This window comes from Chaetodon auriga, chromosome 12, assembly GCF_051107435.1.
Source record: "Chaetodon auriga isolate fChaAug3 chromosome 12, fChaAug3.hap1, whole genome shotgun sequence".
Lineage (NCBI taxonomy): Eukaryota > Metazoa > Chordata > Actinopteri > Chaetodontiformes > Chaetodontidae > Chaetodon > Chaetodon auriga.
Genome location: NC_135085.1, coordinates 9,590,494 through 9,612,290, shown reverse-complemented (window position 1 = coordinate 9,612,290; position 21,797 = coordinate 9,590,494). Strand labels below are relative to the sequence as shown.

The following is a 21,797-nucleotide window of genomic DNA, read 5'->3' as shown; positions in this document are numbered from 1 at the left end:
CTGCATAGTTAAACAACATTTAACATTTAAGAAGTTATAAATATTAGTGATAAATTATATATAATTTGAGGGATTTTGTGGAAAAAAACATGTTTATATTCCTCGAATGAAGATATTGAAAAAAGCATCCACGACAAGATATCTCAACAAAAGCAGGGTAATTATTTTCACTCTCAAATAATCTGTCAATTATTTTTCAGGTTAATCGATTCATCATTCAGTCCAAAAAAAGTCAGGAAAGAAGCATCATTTTTTAACTTTTGTCTAACCAGCCAACCAAATTCCAACTATATTCTATTTACAGTAATAAAAAACTAAGAAAAGCAGTGAATCCTCTCATTTTGACAAGCAGAGAATATTTAGCATTCTTCCCTAAATGACTTCAGCGACTGATTATCAAAATTGATTCATTCTTAGTCAATAGACTAATCAATTAATTGACTAATCATGTCTGCTCTAAAGGGAAGGAGGAACTTCAGACTGAACTCTCAGCTGCATCTAACCATTTTCAAATTGTTGATGTTGTTGTTTTGGGATTATTTTGGGATAATTAATCAATGAATCCTCTGTCTATAAAATGAGATAAAGTAGTGAAAATGGCCAACGAGCCCGTCAAGACAACTTCAGATTGCTTGTTTTTTCCGAACAAACAATCCAACAACATTCACTTTAGAATGATGAAAAACAGTCAAAGGCAGCAAATTCACATGTTTCGAGTTTTCTCTTTTCAAGTTAAGTTCTTGTACGGCTGCTCACATTCTAACAGCTTTTAATCAAGCGTTAACCTCCGGGCTGAAAAACAAAGCCAACATGAGAGTGCCACAAACTGCAGTTCCTTGAGTGGCCACTTGAAGCTGGCTCCAAAAGCAAGTCAATTCCCATAGACCCCCATCTTAAAATCCCTAAAACTTAACAGCAGAAATAAATATGTTTACAGCCTGGTACAAAAACTGCCCGGGGGTAATATTTACATAACTCACTCCTTTAAATTATAGGCTTAAAGTTATGCATAATTTTAGGTGTGGCCACTTTGAGTGACACCTAGCCACTTGGTTTCAGCAACCAGGCTTCATTCATCCCACCTCAGCTCCACCTCAGCTCCACCTCTTTTCCCATTTTTGGATTATCCAGGAGTTTGGTGGAGATGGTGACGGCTGGAGCCACCGTCCCTGAGCTTCACAGAGACTCTTCACAAACTACGTCACTGAGACTTTATATATATATTATATAGGCACTGGTATAAAAACCTTTCAGATACTCAGCCCTGCAAAACAATCATGGTCCATTGTCATTTATTTATTCAATTTTGCAGCCTTGTTGTTTTCATAAAGACAGGAAACATGGGGAGCGAGAAATAGGTATCATATGCAACAAAGTTCAGAACTGAACCAGAGGTGTTGTGTTTATGTCATCAACCCCACTACAGATCAATGTCACAGTCCACCAACATCACTGATAACACTCCGTAAAATTTCTCATCAACCTGTACGCAATCAGCTGCACATTACTTAAAGATAAATGGCTTCTGAGACCAGCAGCACAGCACTGATTCACCAGAAGCATGAAGTAACCTAATCCAGCCTAACACTTACAGTAAGCAGACTCCTTCACAGTGCAGCCATGCAAGAAAACACATTTTATTGAATGTAAATGACATGTAATGGTCCCCACGCAGCTGGAAATGTACTGCGTGACACCTCATTTCTCATCCTGCCTTTGTTCAGTGTTTTGTGTAGGTGGTGGTGGTCTGAACTGAAAACTCTGATCAGTAATGTATTCTGTAGTCGTACAAAGAGTCTCTAATACACTGAAGCAAACCTATCCAAAGGTCTGCTGTGTGACAGTTTTCCACCAGGAGTTTGAGCATTGGAAAGCCTGTCAGCATCAGTCACTCACGTCAAGCAGAGACACTATGCCTGTCTCCAGGCGTTATATTGCACATTTAATCTCTATCACTCAGCAAGTGAGCGCCTCGGGGTGTTTTACAGAGAGTAAAACATTCCGATAACCCAGAGGTGTCGGGAATGACTGTCTGTGTGTGTCTGTGTGTCTGTGTGTGTGTGTGTGTGTGTGTGTGTGTGTGCGTGTGTGTGTGTTCCTCTCAGCTTTGATATAAACAGAAAGTAATCGTCTCTGTCAGAGGTGTTGTGGCACACACCTCCCACCAAGCTTACCCTGAGGAAGGAATCGAGCGCTCCATTCTCCATGAATTCGGTGATGATGAGGACGGGGCAGCTCCGCGTCAGGACGCCCTCCAGCCGGATCACGTTGGGGTGGTCGAACTGACCCATGATCGAGGCCTCTGCAAGGAAGTCCCGCCTCTGGCGCTCGGTGTAGCCGGCTTTCAGCGTCTTAATCGCCACAACCATCTCCCTGCGACCGGCCTGCTTGAGACGTCCGCGGCACACTTCGCCGAATTCACCTGGGTTGAGACAACAAGGTGGGGGTAAGGGTAGGAGGGGGTGAGGGTGATGGGGGAGAGGGGTTGTGTGAGCAGAGGGAAGAAGAGGAGGGGTGGAGGGAAAGAGGAAATTGGGGAAAGTGCCGGGAGAAGGAGCATTATTGGTTGGATTCGGGAGTGAAGGAGCTGATTTGAAAGAGTTGAGGGTCGGTGCCAACTGCGGGAGAGAATTCGCAAAGAGAAGAGGAAAGGACGGGAGGTCAGGGGTCAAAGATGTTGGGGAGAGAGGGAGTGACCGGTATCGATCGAGTGTGCAACCTGGGAGCGGTGAAGGGAGACAGAGGAGGGGCGAGGAACCTCAGGGTTTTGCATTTGGTGCCTGATGTCCGAGTGTTTACGAGGGAGAGAGAGAGAAAGAAAGAAAAGAGAAGGAGGGAGGAAGGTTGAATGAGCAGGAACACACTGTCATTTGAGGTGAAGCTGGGACACAACATGCCGCTGGAGAAAAAAAAGAAAAAAAACAGACTAGACGGGGAAGAGCTAGAGAGAAGATTTTCACTTCAATCCTTCCCACCCGCAGCTCTCATGCACACGCTGAATCCTAACCCTTCTCTCCCAGAGAGGACTCTCTTACAGAACAGACCTCGGGGCTTGATGGCACACTCCTGTTCAAATGAATGATTAATAAACCTGAATTATTCTCTGTCCTCTTGTACAAAAACAACGGCGTTGTTTACCTGCACCGATGACTTCTTCTATTTTCACACAGGAGATGTCTATCTCTTTGGCAAACTCATGGACAGCGTCGTTGGGGTCCTCGTAGGTGAAAGGGTCGATGTACACTTTGACTCCCGGAGAAACTGTGAGGGAAGAGTCACAAGGATGTAGTCATACCTGCCTGGACGATATGGATGATAATCATGATGCTTTTCTAATGATATACATCAACAATTTGTGGTTTTATCAGGGCTTACGTCCAAGGCTATTTCATGGCTGCAGTTACTTCCTGGAGTCTCGGCTGGTTCACCTCACAATGATGACTTCAGGAAGTTACTGCACCCACCCACTGTCAACCATTCTCAACGTGAATTTGTGAGCATCAGGGGTGGTGGTAGGCAGATTTTTTTAAACTTTGGACAAACTCTGGACAAGCTGTTTCCTGCGTCTATGCTAAGCTAAGCTATCTGTCTCATGGCTTTAGCTAGAGCACAGTGCCAAACGTCGGGCAGACAACACGGTCAAGACTTCTTTTGTGCAAATAGTGGAATGGTTTCCTGCCTCAATCAGGTGACTGGATAATTGATTGAATCAGTTGGTTAACTGTACTGGCATGACCAATTGACCACAGACGAGACAGTTCCCACGCTGAACACATAAAACTTACTGTATTGCTGTAGTTTCTCAGTGTACTCCAGCTCTGAGCCGCTGTGCTGCTTCCTGTAAACAAGCCACACATAAACAAAGTCACATTCACATAATCAGTTTTGACCCTTTCCAGGTACAGCGAATAAACCTAATATCCAACTCATCTATCAGATGAAACCACAGGCTGCCGAGGGAGAAGCGGCTCTGTTTTTCCTTTTTTCCTCTTTCAGTGCTCCCTTTTGAAGCTAAAGAGTCAGTATACACCCTTTGAAAGTATGTTAAAATTTAATGAGCCTCTTTGTTCAGAGGCTAACTAACAAAATGAAACATGTGGTTCAGGCTGTCAGTAATAAAAGTCAAACACTTACTTTAGGCATACAACAGCGATAACCACCAAGGCAACAATGACCACCAGGCCTGCGGAGGCCGAGCCGATGATGAGAGGCAGCTGGTCCTGCACCGACTTCTGAGGGTCACCTGGGCGAAATAATGCACACAGACACAAATGAGTAAATAACACCAGAAACACTACTTGAGGGATTAAAGGGTGGCCTGCACTGCAAGTGTAATGACTACCAATTAAGGCCGCCATAAAATTACTAAGCTTGAACCCTCATTAAGAAAACTGTAGCAGCAGATCATGAAGGAAAGGCTGTATGGTGGGAGAGAGGCGTCCGTACTGTGAAGACTGGTGCTGAAGTCCATGGGGTTGCTGTAGCGTCCATATCCAGCAACGGTGCGAGCTCTGACCTGCACCACGTAGGGCGTGGCAGCCCTCAGCCCCTCCACCTTGGCCGAGCTGTGCTGGGATGTTACTGTGTGGGACATCGCCTGGCCCTGAAGTCAAAAAAAGGACCATTCAAGCAACAGTGCCAAGTGCTTCCTGATGCTTTTCAGATAGCTCAGAGGGGGGGAGTCAGTCCTCTGGTTCTCAGTTAGCATGATAAAGCAATATTGTGTAACTTTTGAAAGAAGAAATAACACAATGTTCATCTTACAAGTTAAAAGTTGAATTCATGAGAAATAAAATGCAATGCAGGTTTACTTGGAGGATTTGTTGCTACAGCTTTTCTTAGTCTGGTATGGCTATAGCGTGTGGTGGCTAATGTTAGCGAACTTCATAGCTCCGTAACTGAAAGCATAAGTATATCTCACTTTATGACTCTTTCTCCTTACAGTACTCTTACAGTTCATTTTATCATTTCCCATCATCCTGTCACTGTCATTTGTGGCCACAGTTGGTTGCTCTTTAATTAAGTTTATACCATCAAAACTGAAAGCTAGACAATAAGTTAGCGTTGGAAAAGAAAACAATCTCCCTCAAACAAAAGAAAAGTAAACCTATAAATTGCACCTAGCCCTGCATGAAAACATCGAGCCTCCTCTGAATGTGGCTCATACAAATCACTTGGTTCAGTTCAGTAGCAAGTTCAGTCACAAACTTTAAACTCGGTTCAATTTGTGGGGTTTTATGTTCAAGATTTGTTCATACGTGTTAAACATTATGAACCTTAACTGTCCAGTGAAAAAGCAGAACCTGGCTCAACGTGTGCCGCAATTCAACATGAAACCATCCAGCAAAGCACTGAACTGGTGAAACAAATACATGTAACTCCACCATTTGCCTGATAATTGTCATGGTGGAGGTTTAAACGATGGGTTGATTACGATGTTGATGTTAAAACATGATGTTGCTGTGAAGCTGCATAGTTGTGAAATTCTCCCAAACAGTATCAATAATGCTGTGTAGCCAATGGAGACCCTTGAATAATTTTAAAACAGCGTTGTTTCGGGTCTATATCTATATCTTAGAGATATAACAATAGAGCTTTACTGGGGAATTTGATCAATACCAGTGATGCAGCAGCAGTTGTGAGTTGGAAGAGCCCATAATCTCCAACAATAGTTATTTCTGTACTCTGCCAATCCCCCCACACATGCATCACATTTCAACATTTTTCAGCATCCATAAAAATGCTTCTTTCTGCACAGGGCTGGAAAATTAGATTTTCAGACGAAGGCATGCCATGTGACCTACATTAAGGCAATGGTTAAAAGTCAGAGCTTACCCTCTCGTGGTATTTAATCTCGTAGTCGAGGATGACCCCGTTGGGTTTCTCAGGGGGCAGCCACGAGAGGCTCAGAGTGTCTGAGGTGGAGCGCATCAGATGGACGGTGGGCACTGCTGAAGGTGCTGTGATTGGACATCAGAGAGGACACAGTGTGAATGACACTTTAAGGTACTGGAAAGTTATTTCATTTGAGAGTTGAAGGAGCATCACTTCAGGTTCTGAGTCGCCACGATTGTCTCTTTCAGTGTCACAAACTATCACAGTAAGATAATTATTATTCAAAATACTTCAGCCTGAACGGTACATGTTTCACCTTCGCTGTTCTGCAGTTTATTGATTTGTGAGGCCTGAAAGTGACTCAATTGACAGTCATTGTCTTGGGTCCATAAACTGCGGTAAGGTGGATTAAGTGCAGGTTAACAGGAAGAGTAATTACAGTCTGTGAAAGGTGCTGAGCAGTTTGGTTGATGATGACGCTGCACATATTAAGTGGAGATGGTGAAAGGTGACATTGTCAGTGATGTAACGTAAGACGCCTGGTTGACAGAGTGCTGAATGCTGACGGTGGAGACATAACGTATACATAACATTTTATCTGCCTTTCCTGTAACTTCCTCTGAAAAGCAGAGCCACAGCTGGGTGTTTTTCCTTCTGTCGCTCTCACTGAGCTTGTTCAACAATGCTTCCTGTTGGGGTTAATACTGATACTACGAGCTCATTAAGACACTCATTGACATTGACTGAACGTAGGATCCGCTAACCAGCCTGTTTCACTGTGATGTTAAGTGGTATTGATCGGAGCTGCTCTATGAATTAACTTGGTTTGTGGACACATCCGATGTCATTGACAGATCTTCTTCTACTAACCGGCTTGGTTGGTGGTGATGTTGACTGTGGAGTAGCTGGGCGAGGTGGGGTTTTTCCCAGAAACCCCGTTGACGGCTTGCACCTCGAAGCTGTACCGAGTGTGAGCCTGCAGGTTCCTCACCACCACCTTCCTCTGCCTCAGCCCCAACCTGCGAGGAGCGATGTCCACGTTGTCGTCGCAGCGCGTGCAGGGGCTCCGGTCTCGCAGGCATTTCTTACACACGACGTTATAGACGAGGTCGCTCCTCCCACCTGTGTCCGCGGGCTCCTCCCATTCCAAGGACAGCGAGGTCTCGTTCACGCTGGATATAACGTTGCGAGGCGCTGAGGGGATCGCTGCACAAACACACACACACACACACGTAGGTGTTAAAGAAGGTGGGCAGACAGAACAGAAAACACACAACTGATGCTTTAGTCATGTTCCCTATGCAGTGCTTACATTATCCTCCCTCTGTGGTGGAAGAAATGTCTTAATATCTCCATAAGGAGACAAGAAAAGGAAGTATTTCATGTACAGAAGGAGTGTAATCCTATTCTTTTTCATAAAACCCTTCTGCACAAATAAATGTGTTCGACTGCTTTACATGCCCCAAACAAATCCTTAGGATAGAGCGAAGGCCATGGAAAAATGTAAAAACATGACAACAGGGGCAAAAAAATCCTTCCAGGAGAATATAAATAAACATATTCAAAACAGGAGGATAAACACAACTTGTCACGCACAAGTAGAACACCGCTGCTCATCATTAAGTAATGTTCCTTTATGAAAAGCACAATCCTATACAGCTCTACTCTCTAACCAGCATCCATTTCTATGCTTCTCTTCTTGCAGCTCGTAGAACTTGGCTAATTCACTCTTGATAGAAATTCATGTTCTCGTATCAGTATAACCCAAGGCCTCCGTGTTTCAATAAGCAGTGCTGCGTTTTGAGTGAATAGTGTTTGAAACCTGGATAAAGTATGATAACCACAGAGGGGGGCAACAAAGATTGGTTCAGCGAACATGCTTTTCATCCTATTACAGCAAAAAAAGAGAAGGGCTCTCCTTCTAAGCTTCCAGAGGCAGAAAGTCTAACCTGTCTGAAAACAGAGAGAGAGCAGAGGGGGGGGGGGGGGGGGGAGAAGAAGAGGAGGCTCTCAGGCCACCAGCTCTTCTCAGCCCAAACCCGCCTGTCTTCTGAGTTCAGCTTGCCCTGAGCCGCATTTCACTCGTCCTGTCCTTTCTAATTAGGCAGACACAGTTCAGAGTGGAGGCTCTTCTAATTGGACACCCATCTAAAACACACGCTGAGTCCAAGCTGCCGGCCATTGACTGGCTGAGCTTCTCTTGTGCGCCACACCACTTCCAACACAAAGCACAGGCCGCCTGGCACAAGCTCTGACAGACCGCAGGGACAGAACTGTCAGGCCTGTGTGTTTGTGTGTGTTTGCGTGTTTCGTCAGAGGTGGTGCTTGTGTCCCTGCCCGCCTGTCTGTGTGCTCTGGTCAATGTCCACAGTGTTCCTGTGACAAGGATCTAGGGAAGACAGTTGCGGGCCCTGTGTGTCATTTAACGTGGCGAAAGGCCCCTGGGGGGTGATTTTACACGGTCAAGGCAGCACATGTCGCTCTCCATCAGCACGACTGCTGGGACTTCTCTCAGAGTCCTGACCGAGCGCGGATCCTGCAGTCAGCACCAGCCCAGACTACTTACAATAATTGACTTGCAGCTGCAGATGCGTTGTTTTTGAAGTCAAACTGAATTCTGAATTGTCCACAGCCAAAACAATACTGCAGTTATACTGAGTAATTTCACATCTGAAAGCGGATAAACTGTTTCTGGAACCAGTGATTAACCTTCAGGATTCTGGTTGGGTTTCAGTGGCTGGGTTTGACATTTGAGGGTCGGCATTGCTAAGAGACGCACTGTCAATTTCTGTGATGTGCTACCAAGTAGAGCACGTCACAGCCCTGCACAGCCCTGCACAGCCCCCGATACTCAACACTTTTTCAACACTAATGCAGCACTGGTTATGTAATGCGATATAAGACGTCTGTCCCTTTACAGCATTCAACATGGGGCCATCATGTGGTTAAGTATGTGTTTAACTCAGAGTGAAATGTGGAAGCTAGAAAACCAAGTTAACCTGCTCCCACTCGGAAAATAGGAGCTCAAATCACTGACAGGAGAAACAACAAAAAGCCATGGATAACAAGAGCAGAGCTAAAGCCTGGTTTGTCACGAGGTCACTTTAGTACTTCATTTAGTATTTAAACAGTTTTAGCAGCTGCCCACACAGATGTTGCTCAAATCCAATGACGACAGCACCGTCAACATTTGACACCAAAAATGAAGCCCAGGCGTGCAATAATGCAGGGGGCGCTATCACAGCACGACATATCATCCCTTTGAAGTTGATATGATCAACTTGTTAACAAACAGTTGCTTATTTACATAACCAGCAGTTGCAGAGCAAAGTTCTCATTCATTTGGAGGCATGTATGTGATCTGATGAATGTAAATCAGATATTCACTCTCTTTTAGCTCCATTTTTGGTCTCCGCCAACTCCTGAGGGAAATATCTGGCTCTTTAGCTGATAAATGCTCCATTAGGTTCAACCGCTAATGCTAACTGTGTCTGTCTACTACCTGGTGAATTTGTCAGAGCTTTTTCATTAAAAACAGATGTGGCTGAATACAACCTAGGAGAGCGCTGAGAGTGAACCAAAACTGTAAAGTTGCAGGCTGGGCAGCTAAACAATGAGCTAAAACTCACTATAAAGCTCTGTGAAGATGACAGCAGTGGCAGAGAAAGGTGACAATTCTCTGTAGATTGTAGATCACATTGTCCTATTCATTTCAAATTGATTTTTTTGCATTTCACACAATTTCTACAATTTTACAGTTTCTTCTTTTTGGTAATCACCAAATTTAACCAAATACATACAAAACAAACACGAAGGGTCTGTTCATTTCAACTGGAGTTTGACACAAAGATCGATGTAACCAGGCAATGACATTGGCTTTTCAAAAGAGACTCAGCATAAGAAAATGTGAGGATTTTTTAAGTCTGTGCAGTGGAGGATGACTTACTGGTGCAGCCGGAGTCAGGGGGGTCGCTGTCAGCGCGGTAGAAACCATTCTGGCAGGGACAAATATTGGCTCCCCTTGCACTGGTGCGACTGTTGGACGGGCAGGGAGCACAGGATCCCTCCCCAAATTTGGATTTGAAGGTCCCTGGGATGCAAGCTGGATGAGCGGGAGAGAGAATAAAAGGAACAATGAGAACAAAACAACAAAAAGACGCGGCGCTGTCACTTATCTGAAAGACAAGCGGCTGTCACATCTGTCGGCGAACAAAAACTGCACCTGTGAAATATCTGCAAATATTTATGGAGAAAATGTTGATACGTGAGAAACGGCAACCACTTAAGCATAAGGTCTTATCTATATATTTGCATCTGCTCTTTCATTTTCACTCTCTCTACCAGGTGACATTAATCTCCCCAAAAAGAGTCGGGATGACAGCTAAGTTTCACGTTGAAGAGGAGGAAAAGGAGGATAAAGATGAAGATAGACTGCTGACAGGAGATTGCTGTTGTCAGACAAACAGGGATGGAGAATGCTTCTGAGAAAAGGGATACACCCTAAACCCATCAATCAGTGTCTGCTCGGTCCTCAGCTTTCCAAACCACACCGCTGAATACAAACAAGGCCTCCACATGCATGCAGAACAGCTCCATAATAAGCCAATAAATCAATTCAAAAGAAGGGACATCAGAGTAGACAGAAATTAGCACTGGCGAGTTATTAGGAAAATACACAAAGTATGGTGATCTGAGACGATGTGTCCAAGCGATGAATTTGAATTCCAAAGTGTCACCCTGAAGGTTGGCTGATATCGAGTCTTAAGGATAAACCAGCATAAGCCCAGACTAAAGACGGATTCAGATAAAGGGGATTAGCAGCAAAAGGTCTGGATATATCCGCCTCCAGAGCCCCACGTTTTACTGTTTGCCACATTCCTAACTGGTGGTGTAAAAGTGGGGTCTCTGGCAAACATCTGTCCTGTCAGCGTGAGGGCTCATAAAAGCCAGCCAGTGAGGGAGAGAGTGTGATTAACTAGTTAGGCTAAGTGGTCTTTCAGTCTGAACTCAAGTTCCTCCCTAATTCCCAACAATGGCACTTTTAGGAAAATCAGCACCGCTAATGGCCCCGCATTGTGACTGTAAAACCGTGCAATAAAAAGCCAAAGAAGATAAGATGAAAACGTACGCTTTTTTTCTCCTCTCATAATTCACCGAGACCTTTAGGCTCTACACTCTCTGATCTGATTTATTTTTCTTCTATTACACAGCGCATCATCATTTTCTTTTATTTGTTTGTTTTTTCTTGCTTCTTTCTGAGAGGGTGCTGAATCACCCCACTGTCTTTCTTCAATCCATAAACATCTTTGGAGGGCACGATGATTCTCTGGTTTTTGATGCACTAATGTTTCCCTCTCCCCCTCTGTTGTCTCCGCTCTCCTCTCCTTTTCCTCCTCTTCTTCGCCTTCTCTCCATCTCATGCGGCGCTTGGCTGCGAGCGAGCGGCAAGACTGAGGTAAGAAATGAAATGTCTGAGTGATTAATGCTAGTGTGGCAGTGTTGGCTCACGTTGGTCTGAATGGTGTTAATGAGTGTGGCCGCCTGTAGATTAACTAACGGGAGGCCGCGGAGGAAATTACACTTCCTCATCGCGAGCGCTTGCTGAAGCCCTAGAGAGCTTTTTATCAGGCACTGGCGGCAAGCTTTTAACCTTGAGCCGCCAAATGGCAACGAATGAGCTCTCCAGCACATGTTCGACACTATTTCTCACGCCCAGGTGAGAGGAGGCTTCGGTTGTCTGTCTTTGACTTCCTGCAGCCCCCTCCCTTTTCATTCGTCTCCTTTTGGCTGCTGTTTCCTTCCCATCTTTGGCAATTCACACCTTTTAACTCACACTCGCTCTTTCTCTGTTAACATCTCTCTTCTCTGGACTCCGGACGCCTTTCTTTTCTATTATCTGCATTTTCCTCTCAGGCTCTCTATTTTGTGCCTTCCCGCTATCTTTCTCTCCCTCCCGTCCTGCTCTCACAATATTTGTATGCTGCTCCTCTCTGCAACACCTCATTAATTCATACTCTCCTCCACCCTCCTTCACCCCCTTTCAGGAGCCACACAATAAATGCAGAGAGGAGGGCACAGACTGAGGTGACTTGCACTGAGCATATAAAGGAGGTTTGGTTAAATAAAAGTCCAAATGTCTGTTAAATACACATACCCTGGCACTGAGTGCCATCTGCAGATGGTTCAAAGCCGGCGATGCAGGTGCACGAGCCCACAGGAACCATCCACTCGCCGTCCCCGTTGCAGTACAGCTTCAGAGGGACAGACACCTCCATAGCATTGGTCACGCAGGCCCCCGGAGCGATCACTAAGGAGGTGGCTTCTGCCCCTGTGGCAGTCTCGGGGAAGACAGCAAAATTGGCGATAGTGGTGGAGCACTTCTTGAAGAAAACCCTGACAGAGATGAGTGACATGCAGGCACCGAGGTCCTGGAAGGCCAGGTAGAAGCCTGCCCTGGAGAGGGGGCCAAAGCTGCGTACTTTGGTGTTGATCCTGCCCGCCTCCAGCAGAGAGAAACTCTCATCTGGGGCAATAGTGTCCACCTTGACATATGGGTTCTCCCTCCACAGAGGGTTGGTGTCTGTAGCTGTGTCCCCCTCTGACTCGTAGTAGAACAGATTAAAGGTCTCTTTGCAGGAGCCGGGGATGTTGGGGATGCTGGCGCAGTCACGGACAGAGAACTTGAGCTCCACATAGACGCGCAGCACACCCTTGCGGGGGATAAAGTCCGTCCTAAGCCAGTTGTTCTGGTTGGGCTGTCGAACATTACACACCTGGTAGGTTCTGATTGGGCTCATGGAGTCGTCGTAGCCGCTAACCTCCTCCCACTGTGGAAACAACAGAGAGACACTGTGACAAAGGAAGAGCTGACAGCAGGGACTCTGGAGGAGCTGAACACTGTGAGCGCTGTGGACGACTGAAGCGGAGAGGAGTGGAATAGATTTAAGAATAAAATCAGACTAAATTCAATTGATTATCTAATGCTTGTTCCTAATGCGCCAACAGTTCTGTTCCTCATTCAGCAACAACTGAGCTACAGCAGAAACTCACTTATCCAATATGCTGTGAATTAATATCGAGTAATGTTAAATGCAGCGCATCCTAATGCAGACCATTCAGGCATAGAGGGCATTCGAAACAGCAAAGTGACGTCTGATACAAACAGAAAATAAAAATGCAGCACACACATTCCCACAGTCTGTTGTGTACATGTGGCCTGTGAGGAATAATTTGCAGCTAAAATGCTTCTAATTGCATGAATCATTCAGAAAATTTCAATCATTACAGACTATTAATAGAAAACATTTTCCGATTAAAACACATTTCACACATTATGCCTGTTTGACTACGAGTTCTGATGCTGATCACATCCACTGAGGGACGTTTCGCAGCTATAGGATCATCACAGATGTGTTGGTTAGGCCTTTATCAAAGTCTGCCTATCCTGGCTATTAAACACACTGCAGACACACAGACAGCAGCGCTCATATCTAACTGCTGCAGTGCATTCGAAATAGCCTCAAGACAAGATTTGGTCTCTATAACGTGTAAAATTGTTATCTGTGCTAAGCGAGACGAGAGCATGAAAGTGTGTGTTTTAAATGGAAACTTTCCCCATACATCAATAATGCAAACGCTGAGTTATTTATTAAAATGGCCATCTAAATGCAATGCTGTCAGAGTGATTGCTCTTCGGCAGCACTCCTGAGCACTTGAGGTTACGCAGAATACATTATATACTCCATATATATATATATATTTTTTCCCTCATGCCTACACATATAGCCTGAAAGCAGACATGTTCATCTGTTGTGGTTAATACACAAGGTGGACTCATGTCTTTTTACATCCTTTGAAGGGAGTCATTCAAGGACTAACACGACATGAACATGAACTTCTGCGTGTGTGTCGGTGTAAAAAAACAGAACCGTGTCACAGCATAGCTTTATGTGTTGTTAACACTGCTATTTGTATATGGTAACTAACATTGCAGGCTATGATAAATGGCTTCACCGGTCAATACATTTAGTCCATTAGGAAATAACCTTGTGAGAAGTCAATCTTTTTCTGATTTTTTGCCTAATTCCCCCTTGGACTGAATGCTTCGTTTCCATAACAAATGAGCTTCCCAGAAATTGATTATTTCAACTGGAAGAAAATAATGCATAACTCATCTCACGTCTCTGAGCTCCTGCGCAATTTATTCCCAAACGATGAGCCCAAGAGTCAGCACTAGATGTCATAAATCACCAGCAACACGTTGATGCACAACCTGACAAATATGATAATTGCCGGCCCCCGAACGTATGGGCTTGTCAGGCGCGAGGAGAGGGGCTGCCTCGCCAGTCGTGACATATGACTTCATGGATGCTAGGACATTCAGAGCCGGCCCTTGTAGGGAAAGGAAGGAGGAGGGCTGCCGAAGATCGTTTCCATGGAAACCCACCATTTCCATTGACTGACTTTGCGCTCACGTAGCGAAGACAAATTACACTGGCCGGGAGTGGGGGAGGTCTGTCAGGCTGTTAGCCCTGGGGTCAAATTCATGTTGTTTTATTTTCTCACCATTCCTATAGTGAAAACCTTAATTTCTGCCAGTAATGCACTCTTGGGCCCATATTACAAAAGACACAGACACATGCTTTCAATTATCAGGCTCTCTATCCTGGGGAGACATGCAAGGTAGAGCGTACCTAATAGTCCTTACATACTGCGGGGATTTGCTTTGTGTATCTGCGTGTTTGCTCATTTGTTTGTTTAAAGTACTATATTTGTTCGTCAAGCTCTCAACATTGTCTAAATACTGAAAATCCTTGATTTCTTCCACACATTGTCACACAGTGTGTTTCTCATTTGCTTTTTAGTATCTGAGAAAGCAAACACACACTGCAAAAACAAAGATATAAAACAGTAGGAGGTGTGCTGTTCAAGGCAGACTGGGCTCTATTAACAAGCGAAAGGAACCAAAAAAAAAAAAAAAAGAAGAAGAAGAAAAGAAAAAAGGAACGCAAAACAAACTAAACACATGCACACACACTCACTCACCCCACTCTCTGGGAACGTGGTCCAAGCCAGCTCTGTGGTTGCCCACCGACTGTCCATAAGGGTTTCTGCAACAAAAAAAAAGCGAGTAGGAGGAAGGTTGACAAATCTGAATTAAATGGTGTGAGGAGGAGAAACCAAATTGTTGCACAGCATTAAGGAACACACACACACACACATACACACACACACACACACACACACACACACACACACACACACACACACACAAGTTCCTTCTGCTTGACAAAGGATGCAGGTAAAACTTCCTCTCCCTCTCTCTCATAACCTGCACCCACATGCACTCAGTTTTTGAAAGCGCTGACAATCACGGCATATCTGTGATGCCGCCTAATTAAGGCTTTGTCTCTCTGTGTGTTTGGCAGTCGCAAATGCACTCCTTTCAATATTCATTTGTGGCGCTAAGAACAAAGCATCCTCCAAGATACCTTCACAGAGGAGAATCCCACTAAGTAGCGCCGGTTCACAGAGGTCACACCAGCACAGGCAAATTTAATACATCACATTTGAGGGGAAGGGGGCTTTCATGCGGAACCCCTGACGCCGCCGCAAGTGTGACGCCCCTCTCGAATGAGATTTGTCAAACAGGTGATCTGAGCGGTTGTTTTCGTCACCTCGCTGTTTACATCTTTGGTAGGAGGCCGGCAGTCAGAGCACAGCCAGAGAATAAACAGCTGGATCAATGAGCACTGTTGTCAGGCTGTCAATCAGCTGTCACCTGAGTGGTGGTCCAGCGAGTCCTCGCTTCACCGCGGAAGAGACGACCCCTCTCTAAGTTCTCAGAATACAGCGGTGGCCGCGTCGGCTCCCATTGTTCTGTTGCTGTTAGCACATAATTACTGAAACGATTACACTTTCTTCATGGAGACTCAATGACACGACGCCTGCTGTGCACCATTTGCTCACGAGTCGTTGATAACGACTAAAAGAGGGTGTGAGGGGGTAAACAAATAGCATGTCCTGTGTGGAACAACAGCCACACTTCAAGAAACATGGCTTTGGTCTGGAACCACAGTGCTGTATGATAATGACAATAGAACAGTCTTGTATAATGTTTGCTTTAAAGACTGTCAGAGTACGGTGTGTCCTTGTGTTTTGTGTGTCAATAAGAGAAGTCGTTTGATTGCGTGAACAGATCACTGCTCCATCTGTAGCGGCTGAGCTACAGATAGTGCAGTGTTTACAGTCTGTGCTGTGTGTTCATTAGAGAAACCACAATGGCTTTTCTTCTTTTTAGAGAGATAATGAATAGTGATCTCTACATCCAACAGGATAGATTGCATCTGTGGTGTTCAGCTGTGTGCTGTGGAGAGTCAGGCAAACCAGCGTTTCCATTGTACGCAAAGACCGCAAAAAGGCACGGATCAAACGAGGACGAAATGCCGTTATCTCTCCTCAATTCACGTGGTCACGTTTACGCTGCAGTTAAAGACGAGGCCAAAAGCAAGAAGTACGGCTGCCGAGTTCTTTGTTTCTATGCAAATGAGCGTGGCTGTGTGTGTAAATGGAAACAAGTTGACAAGAGCTGACAAGTGGTGTTTGATGATGATCCACATACAAAACTCACTCGCAGTGTTTTGTTCTAAATAATGTCAAGTTTGACAGATCATGGTCCAGTTCGTTGGAAGCAGAGACAAAAAGCAGGACAAAATACTCACTTTAAGTTCAACATTTTGGGAAATATGCTTATTTGCATTTCTGTGGGAGCTAGGTGAGAAAGCTAACACCTCTCCCATGCCTGTCTACTCAATATGAAGCTACTGTTGGCAGCCGGCTAACAGCTAGCCTGGCTAGCTAAGAAATCCTCCTACCAGGACTTAAGCTCACTGATTAACATTATATTATGTTCACTCAGTGTGTACAAAAACACCAGATCATCAAATATGCGATGTCAGCAGGTTATGTGAGACTACAGGTGAATTTTGCTCTCAGTGTTGAACTTTTCCTTTAAGTAAAGCATAAATAAGCGTGATTCATGAGGGTATATAGCACGAACTGCTGCAGGATGCTATCATGAATTCCTGTTTATCTCCCTTAAGAAATCATCAAGCCACCATGAGTTTATGAAACAGGTTAAAGCTTCACGGTTTATCTCGTAGCCAGGCAGCAAAATGTAGATCTTTGCATGTCAGATCATCTTTATACAAACATCTTCATCTTTCTATGAGAGCTGATCCAGTTCTGTTTTCAAGCTGATCACGTGTGGATCTGAAAAGCCTTTTGCCACATAACTGGACTAATTTGGTGGAATATAAATTAGTGTATCAGGAACATTTGAATTAACAATCATTAAGGGATGATCCATTAAGCATTAGCTAATCACAGGGACTCACGGTCACTTGATCAATTCTTAATGGTGAGCAACAGGAATCATTAGTTCAGCATGTGCCTTTCAGCCCGAGTTCTTTCATGTGCTGATAAGTTCAATACATTCCTAAATTTTATTAGCCACTTATTCCTAAAGGGAATATTCCTAAAGGGAATAAGTGGCTGCCTTAATCTTTTGTTGACAATGGAAATCACATTTACATCTCTGCACAATATTCAGTAAGAACACACAAAGTAAATGTGCATCTACTGACAGAGCTTTAAACACAAAAGCAAGTCCTGTCACTCATTCCTAAAAGCATTCTCAGCCCTCTGTGCTCGTGTGCGTGAGGCCATGAGCGACCGCACCTAATAACTTCAGTTGTCAGGCCCAAATATACGATTGCGAACAAGGTTGTTTTACTGATTAGCACGACTTGAGCCAGAGAGGAGGAACTAATCAGTGAAATCAGCGGCTGTTGTCTTTGCTTGGCTACACTCGGCCCTCAGTGGAACACAGCTGAGTGAATACTCCTGGACTACATGCTGCTGATCCAGCCCATCCCATGGGTGTCTGATCCAGTGCGTCACCTCTTCCCTCTCCTCTCCCGGTGCCCAGAGGCAACGGAGGCAAAATCGCTCAGCCTCAGCTAACCACAGGTCTGAGCTGATGCTCCTTTAAACAGGCTTCACCTCACACAATGCACATGCCGGGGCAGCATGCTGACCATCCTACATCTCTAAAAGCCGGGTTCAAGTCCCCGTGTAAGCAGGATTTCACCCTGCTGAAGCACTCTCGAGCAAGATACTGAATCCCCAGCAACTCTGGGGGTGCCGTTCTGTGGCCCAGCCTGACCTTTGACCTCAGCGTGGAGCAAGAGAAGAGAGAATTTCTCTGCAAACATTTTAAAGAATCCAAGATATTTTTACATCCACTTGCATTAGCCAGCACGAGGGGATGACACTGTGCATCCTCAGGCATAACATCTGAGTCTGGGCTCATGTGTTCAGGCACTCAAATCTCAGGCTGAAAAATGCTTTCCCCAACTACTCTGTTCACCAAAGTGTATCATCGTCAACTCACTAAATCCGACAAACCGGTTAAGATTGAAAAAGATCCCATTTGTTCCACACTTCTCCCCCCTCCTGTAAAATTTACAATGCCTCTGAGAACGCCTTGCTGCTATAACTCAAATCCAGAACCCCCCCACACCTCACACCTCCCATAAAACTACAGCAATGGTGGAGTCATTCTGCCCCTGGGGTAAGAAAACAATGCTGCAGTGGGAACTTTAGAGCATCACCACCCGTGCCATTTACCGTTTTTTCTGATCGCCCGCCGGAGCCAAAATGCCACACAACTCTGGATTCTCAGTGCGCTTTGGGAGCTCACACATGCTAATGTTTTATTCACTTTGTGAGAGCGGGTGCATCATGAAAGGGAGGCCTCGCCTTGTACTACACTGACACTGCCAACAAGCAAACATATGAAATATTAACAGCCAAACATCATCATCAATGATAGGAGAATGATCAAATGCGTTGCTATAAATAGCACAAAAAAAAAATTGGTTCTTATAGCTCAAAAAATTTGACTTCTGAGCTCATTCGGAGCAAAAGATCATTTGTATTGCAGGGCATGCTCCTCTCTACAGAATCACACTGACAACAGTGGAGTGTGATGCCCAGTTTGATGCTCGATAAGCGATTCTTGGGCAAGTCAAGCTGACCTCATTCAATCTCTCTTTAGGGCTGCTTGCATCTGCTTTTACAGGTCGACAAATAATTACTCTCGTCGACATTCTGATGTACAGGAAGCAGGAAATCATGAAAGAAGCTCCGCATTAATGTGAAAACCATCAGAAAACTTGCTGCTCGATGCTTTTCCAACAATGGCACACACATATACACCCTGTAGATTCTTTTCTAAAACGCCTCCTGAGCGGTCATCCATCTACTTTACGGGCTTTTAAAATAAGAGTACAGTAAACGCTGACTGTAAATGAGAGTAATACAACATAAAAATGTCACAGTTGCTGAGGCTTTTACTGCAGTCTGTTGGTGTGAATTGGAGATAAGTCATCACTGTTGCTTTTGTAAATAAGCACACACTTCAAGTTGCAGTCCAGCTTGCATCATCCATGCGCAAACACTTGCCAATCTGAAAAAAAACAAATTCCAGATTCAAGCCATGTGTTAAAATCCACCGACTAAGCAGCTAAATAAACGACATGCAACTGGCTAGAAAGGGGCCTCCTCTCCCCTCCCTCTCATTTAAACCCATCCCATGATCTGCCCTTCATGTTTATCCTCGGAGGACAAACATTAGTTAACCCCTGAGCCTTGAGTAACAGCTAGTGGTCTGGTTGGGGAAACGGGGCTGATCATCACGCCGTGAGAGCCCACTGGGACTTGGAGGGCTGCTGCCGCTGCATTGATTTACTTGCTGACACCAGAATTGATGAGGGATCGTGCTGGCCATGGTCCAGGAGAGGCAGATTGGACAGGGAGGGAAAGAAGGAGGCGAGGCACAGAAATGTGGCTACAGCTCAGAGAGGAGTCGCTGGGTGGGTAGCGGCGGTGGCGAGGGTGGGCTTTTCCCTGGAGCAACACTCCCTCAGTGATGGAGAGAGCTTCAGGGGCTGCAGCCTACTTGTTAAACCATTGACCTTTAATTCACACTTGTCATTTAATATGTTTCACATGTGTGTCCCTGTGGCGCTTCAGGGGCCGCGATTGATCCGCTCTGGTCTGTGTTTAAGCGTCCACAGCACTGCTCGGTGGGTGAACCCAACAGCAGGTTTAAAACCTTTGCCATTCATCACACGAGGAGTGTGTTTCTGTTTTACAGTGGCAGCAGAGGGGCGCCCCTCGGTACTGTCTCTGTGGTGGGAATCTAACCTCTCTGGAGCCCAGGGGAGGAAAGGTGGGGCAGGTGGGCATCCTCACTCAGCTTGTGGGTGTGACAACAACAGGGACAATAGCAACAGGGCAGTCCTTCAGCCGCAATGGAAACACTGGGATGTCATCACACACACACACCACACACACAGGGAACGGGACGTGCTGATGCATGTGTACATGGATTACAGTCTGAGAGCAAATTGATATCAGAGGAATTGTTTCTTTAACAGAGCGGGTCTGCAGCTTTAATTAACCAAAACATGAATGGAGTCTTGCTTACAGATGTAATTTTACCTCCAGTAGCAGCAGCACAAATGACTGATCAGGTATTTCAGCTGATGGGATGGACTGACCCCAATATGATTCAAATTGTCAGAAAAAAATGCCACATTGTGCACTGTGCAGGCTGTGCTCCTATGCATGGCTTTCCATGAGTTGATGGTCTTTTTGTTTTGGTGACAATAAGGTGTTTCTTGCCAATTTCTAACGCATCCATGCAGCCCATTGTTCATACACGGGACACAAAAGTAGTCATAAAAATATAAAACGACGTACCTTCCACAGCCAGCACCACGGGGACAATGAGGCTGCACACCCACAGCAAGTAATCCATTGTCATAAAACAGGCTTTTGCAACATGAATAAAGGTGTGTAGACTGGACCCGTCGGATGGATGGAGACTCAAACACAGAGCGCCGCAGCCGAGCTTTTTGTTCCTCTCCCGTTTCTCATGTCTTCAGTTGTGATGAGGGCTCTCACCGCCCCATTGTACCAAAAAAAAAAAAAAAAAAAAAAAAAAAGAAGAAGGAAAAAAAAAAATCCTCAGAAATAGCCAAGCGCTTCTTTCTGTTGCATTCAATCAGGTCCCGTTATTCCCGAGTTGTGAATGCGATGCTACAGGAGCGCTACACTGCGCCCTTTCTCAGACTCATTCTCTTTATCTGACTTTACCCACAGCGAACCTCTGTCCAGGGGCGCATCTCTGGGCTGCTGCTCCCCGAGCAGAGGATGGAGAGCCGGCTGTGAAGTCGCGTCTGCCCGCAGAGGTCCGTGTAGTCCACTTTGGCCAACTCCGCGTAGCTGTTGCTCGTCTGCGAGGGATGTGCGTCGGAATGGCAACAGTGGGACAGAGACACAGAGGGGGCTGGAGGCGCAGGCAGCTTCAAGGCAGACACAATGGACTTCCAGCTTCCCGTCAAGATTTTCAAAATAAGAGCACACGCTATTAGCATTTTGCTAATTTGTGGGACATCACGCATTGCTTATCATCAATATGACGTAATTTTTGCCAAGCCAAAGTGTTATATGATTTGTTGTTCTTGTTGTTGTTTGCTTATTTATTATCTGTTCTATACATGCAAAGGGAAAAAAAATCTTTATCATAGGTTTTTCTTAAACAATTTTGCGTTTAATGTATACTTAATGTTTGATTTTTTGATTTTTATTTTTTTTAATGAACCATTGCATTTTTATTTTATAAATACTGTCTAGTGTGTGTATAGTATTGGCAAATATGGAAACGTGTACACATCTTACAATATAAAGATATATATATGTATCTTATTTTAGGCTGTTTTAGGTCAGATTGGTTCAACAAAATTCTGCAGCCTCTGGTCACAAAACCATATTACATTTATATCATCTGCTTGTTCACGTTGTTTCTTTTTACACCTCATGTCAATACTACT

At 44.9% G+C, this 21,797-nt stretch overlaps 1 protein-coding gene across 1 annotated transcript in view; it reads right to left on the bottom strand.

The window, feature by feature from the left end:
• ephb3a (eph receptor B3a) overlaps positions 1 to 21,287 on the bottom strand; it is a 30,244-nt gene extending 8,957 nt beyond the window's left edge. Inside the window, exons 1-11 of the mRNA XM_076744033.1 lie at positions 20,665 to 21,287; positions 14,881 to 14,945; positions 11,990 to 12,662; positions 9,782 to 9,937; positions 6,706 to 7,041; positions 5,836 to 5,960; positions 4,447 to 4,603; positions 4,135 to 4,243; positions 3,786 to 3,838; positions 3,139 to 3,261; positions 2,175 to 2,422 (exon numbers count right to left, since the gene is read on the bottom strand). Coding sequence (XP_076600148.1) covers positions 2,175 to 2,422; positions 3,139 to 3,261; positions 3,786 to 3,838; positions 4,135 to 4,243; positions 4,447 to 4,603; positions 5,836 to 5,960; positions 6,706 to 7,041; positions 9,782 to 9,937; positions 11,990 to 12,662; positions 14,881 to 14,945; positions 20,665 to 20,728 — 2,109 coding nt within the window. The 5' untranslated portion in view covers positions 20,729 to 21,287. The remainder of the gene's footprint in view (positions 1 to 2,174; positions 2,423 to 3,138; positions 3,262 to 3,785; positions 3,839 to 4,134; positions 4,244 to 4,446; positions 4,604 to 5,835; positions 5,961 to 6,705; positions 7,042 to 9,781; positions 9,938 to 11,989; positions 12,663 to 14,880; positions 14,946 to 20,664) is intronic.
• Between the last annotated feature and the right edge of the window lie 510 nt (positions 21,288 to 21,797).